General features: G+C 37.6%; 1 protein-coding gene across 1 annotated transcript; it reads left to right on the top strand.

The window, feature by feature from the left end:
- Positions 1–244: 244 nt before the first annotated feature.
- On the top strand, positions 245–1,205 carry LOC737317 (protein SET). The gene is given in 2 exon segments (XM_001138784.7): positions 245–319; positions 417–1,205. Coding segments are annotated over 2 exon segments (864 nt in total).
- The last annotated feature ends 2,276 nt before the right edge of the window (positions 1,206–3,481 follow it).

Genomic DNA, 3,481 nt, shown 5'->3' with positions numbered 1-3,481 from the left:
CACTGCAGCTCCCAAATTTATGAAACAATTACTATTAGACATAAAAAATGAGATAGACAGCAATGCAATAATAGTGGGGGATTTCAATACTCCACTGACAGCACTAGACAGGTCATCAAGACAGAAAATCAACAAAGAAACAATGGATTTAATCTATACCCTAGAATAAATGGACTTAACAGTTCTGCCTGTTTCCAGATGAGCAAGGAGACCCATAGTCTGGTTCTTGGACTTCCCCAGCAGCATGGCCCCCAAACGCCAGTCTCCACTCCTGCCTCAAAAGAAGAAACCAAGACCACCTCCTGCTCTGGGACTGGAGGTTCTTGGACTTCCCTAGCAGCATAGCCTCCAAATGCCAGTCTCCACTCCTCCTTCAAAAGAAGAAACCAAGACCACTTCCTGCTCTGGGACCAGAGAAGACATCAGCCTCTGCAGGCTTGCTGAAGAAGGGAGAAAAAGAACAGCAAGAAACAATTGAACACATTCATGAAGTACAAAATGAAATGGACAGACTTAATGAACAAGCCAGTGAGGAGATTTGAAAGTAGAACAGAAATATAACAAACTCTGCCAAACATTTTTTTCAGAAGAGGTCAGAATTGATCTCCAAAATCCCAGATTTTTGGGTAACAATATTTGTCAATCATCCAGAAGTGTCTGCACTGCCTGGGGAGGAGGATGAAGAGGCACTGCATTATTTGACCAGAGTTGAAATGACAGACTTTGATGATATTAAATCAGGTTACAGAATAGATTTTTATTTTGATGAAAATCCTTACTTTGAAAATAACGTTCTTGCCAAAGAATTTCATCTGAATGAGAGTGGTGATCCATCTTCAAAGTCCACCGAAATCAAATGGAAATATGGAAAGGATTTGATGAAACGTTCAAGTCAAACGCAGAATAAAGCTCACAGGAAGAGGCAGCATGAGGAACCAGAGAGCTTCTTTACCTGGTTTACTGACCATTCTGATGTTGGTGCTGATGAGTTAGGAGAGGTCATCAAAGATGATATTTGGCCAAATCCATTACAGTACTACTTGGTTCCTGATATGGATAATGAAGGAGAAGGAGAAGAAGATGACGATGATGATGAAGAGGAGGAAGGATTAGAAGATATTGATGAAGAAGGGGATGAGGATGAAGGTGAAGAAGATGAAGATGAAGGGGAGAAAGGAGAGGAGGATGAGGGAGAAAATGACTAATAGAACACTGATGGATTCCAACCTTCCTTTTTTTTAAATTTTCTCCAGTCCCTGGGAGCAAGTTGCAGTCTTTTTTTTTCCCCCCTCTTGTGCTCATTCACCCTGTTCTTGAGGTCTCTGTTCTCTAAACCATGGTTCTCAACTTATTTTGGGGGAAATAATTTGAGCATAATACAATGGGAAAAGAGTCTCTACCCCTTTCTGTTCGAAATTCATTGTTATCCCTTCCTTTCTGAACAAAAACTGTATGGACTCGACACCACTGAGCTCTGTGGGAAAAAAAGAAAAACCTGTTCCCTTTGCACTGCTGGAAGCTGGAAGGTGCTAGGCCCTGTGTAGTAGTGCATAGAATTCTAGCTTTTTTCCTCTTTTCTCTGTATATTGGGCTCAAGAGAGTACACTGTGTCTCTCTGTGAATATGGACAGTTGGCATTTACCAACATGTATCTGTCTGCTTTCTTTTGTTTAAAAAAAAAAAGAATAAAAAACTTTTAAAAATGGGGTTATAGAAGGTCAGCAAAGGGTGGGTTTGAGATGTTTGGGTGGTTAAGTGGGCATTTTGACAACATGGCTTCTCCTTTGGCATGTTTAATTGTGATACTTGACAGACATCCTTGCAGTTTAAGATGATACTTTTAAAATAAATTCTCCCCTAATGATAACTTGAGCCCTGCCACTCAATGGGAGAATCAGAAGAACCTGTAGGATCTTATTTAGAATTGACATTCTCTATTGTAATTTTGTTCCTGTTCATTTTTAAATTTTCTTTTTATTTCACAGGAAAGGATAGATTATGCTCAGTTTTAAACGTTAAAAGTGTACAAATTGCTTTGTTACAATATTAAATGTGTACACAAAGGATTTGATGCTTTCCTCTCAGCCTAGGTATGCTTACTATGACCTTCCAAGTTTGACTTGTATAACATCACTGTCAAACTTTGTCACCCTAACTTCGTATTTTTTGATAAGCACTTTGCAGGATGACCTCAGGGCTATGTGGATTGAGTAATGGGATTTGAATCAATGTATTAATATCTCCATAGCTGAAAAATGTGGGTACAATTTGCCACTGGTTTCTGAAAGTATTCATATCATTTGGAATACCAGATTGCTCAATACTTTCTGAGTATATTGCGCCCTTGATTTTTATCTCCAAGTGGCAGTTTTTAAAATTAGCCTTTTACCAGGATATAAAATAATAGTGCCTGCCACCACTATCCAACATACCTGGTGCTCTAATGCCAAGTTATACATGAGACAGTTGCTGGCATGTCTTCATTGGCTATATAAAATGTGGCCAAGAATATAGGTTCTCAGAGTAAGAAGTCTGTGATGGTTAGCAGTAACTGTCCCTGCTCTCTGGTATAAAGCTCTCAAGTGTCATTATGTGAATCTGGGTGGGATAATGGACCCAGCTCTCTCTGCTCAATGCCATTGTGCAAAGAGGCACCCTAATGCATAAGCTTTTTAATGCTGTAAAATATAGTAGCTGAAATTAAGTGCCACTTTTTCAGAGGTAAATTAATGGACAGTCTGGTGAAATTCAAAAGTTTTTTGATGTATAAAACTTGATAAATGGAACTATTCCATCAATAGGCAAAAGTGTAACAACCTGTCTAGATGGATAGCATGTAATTTCTGCACAGGCCTATGTTTAGTAAATACATCACTGTATACCGATCAGGAATCTTGCTCCAATGAAAGAACATAAAGATTAAAAAAATGTACTTAACAGATATTTACAGAACATTTTATCCAATAACTGAAAACACACATTCTTTTCATCAGCACATGGAACATTCTCCAAGATAGACCATATGATAGATCACAAGACAAGTCTCAATAAATTTAAGAAAGTCAAAATTATATCAAGTATTTTCCCAAACCACAATGGAATAAAACTGGAAATTAACTCCAAAAGGAACCCAGAAAACTATATAAATACATGGAAATGAAATAATCTGCTCTTGAATGATCTTTGGGCCAACAATGAAATCAAGATGGAAATTTAAAAATTATTTGAACTGAACAATGTAACACAACTTATTGAAACCTATGGGATACAGCAAAAGTGGTGCCAAGAGGAAATTTCATAGCATTAAATGCCTACATGAAAATGTCTGAAAGAGCAAAAACAGACAATCTATCTCAAGGAACTAGAGAAGCAAGAACAAACCAAGCCCAAACCTAGCAGAAGAAAAGAAATAACTAAGATTAGAGTAGAACTAAATGAAATTGAAACAAAAAATACAAAAGATAAATGAAACAACAGGCTA

The sequence above is a fragment of the Pan troglodytes genome, chromosome 4, assembly GCF_028858775.2.
Source record: "Pan troglodytes isolate AG18354 chromosome 4, NHGRI_mPanTro3-v2.0_pri, whole genome shotgun sequence".
In the NCBI taxonomy this organism is placed as follows: Eukaryota; Metazoa; Chordata; class Mammalia; order Primates; family Hominidae; genus Pan; species Pan troglodytes.
The sequence above is the reverse complement of the archived record's forward strand: the minus strand, read 5'-3'. Positions and strand labels throughout refer to the sequence as shown.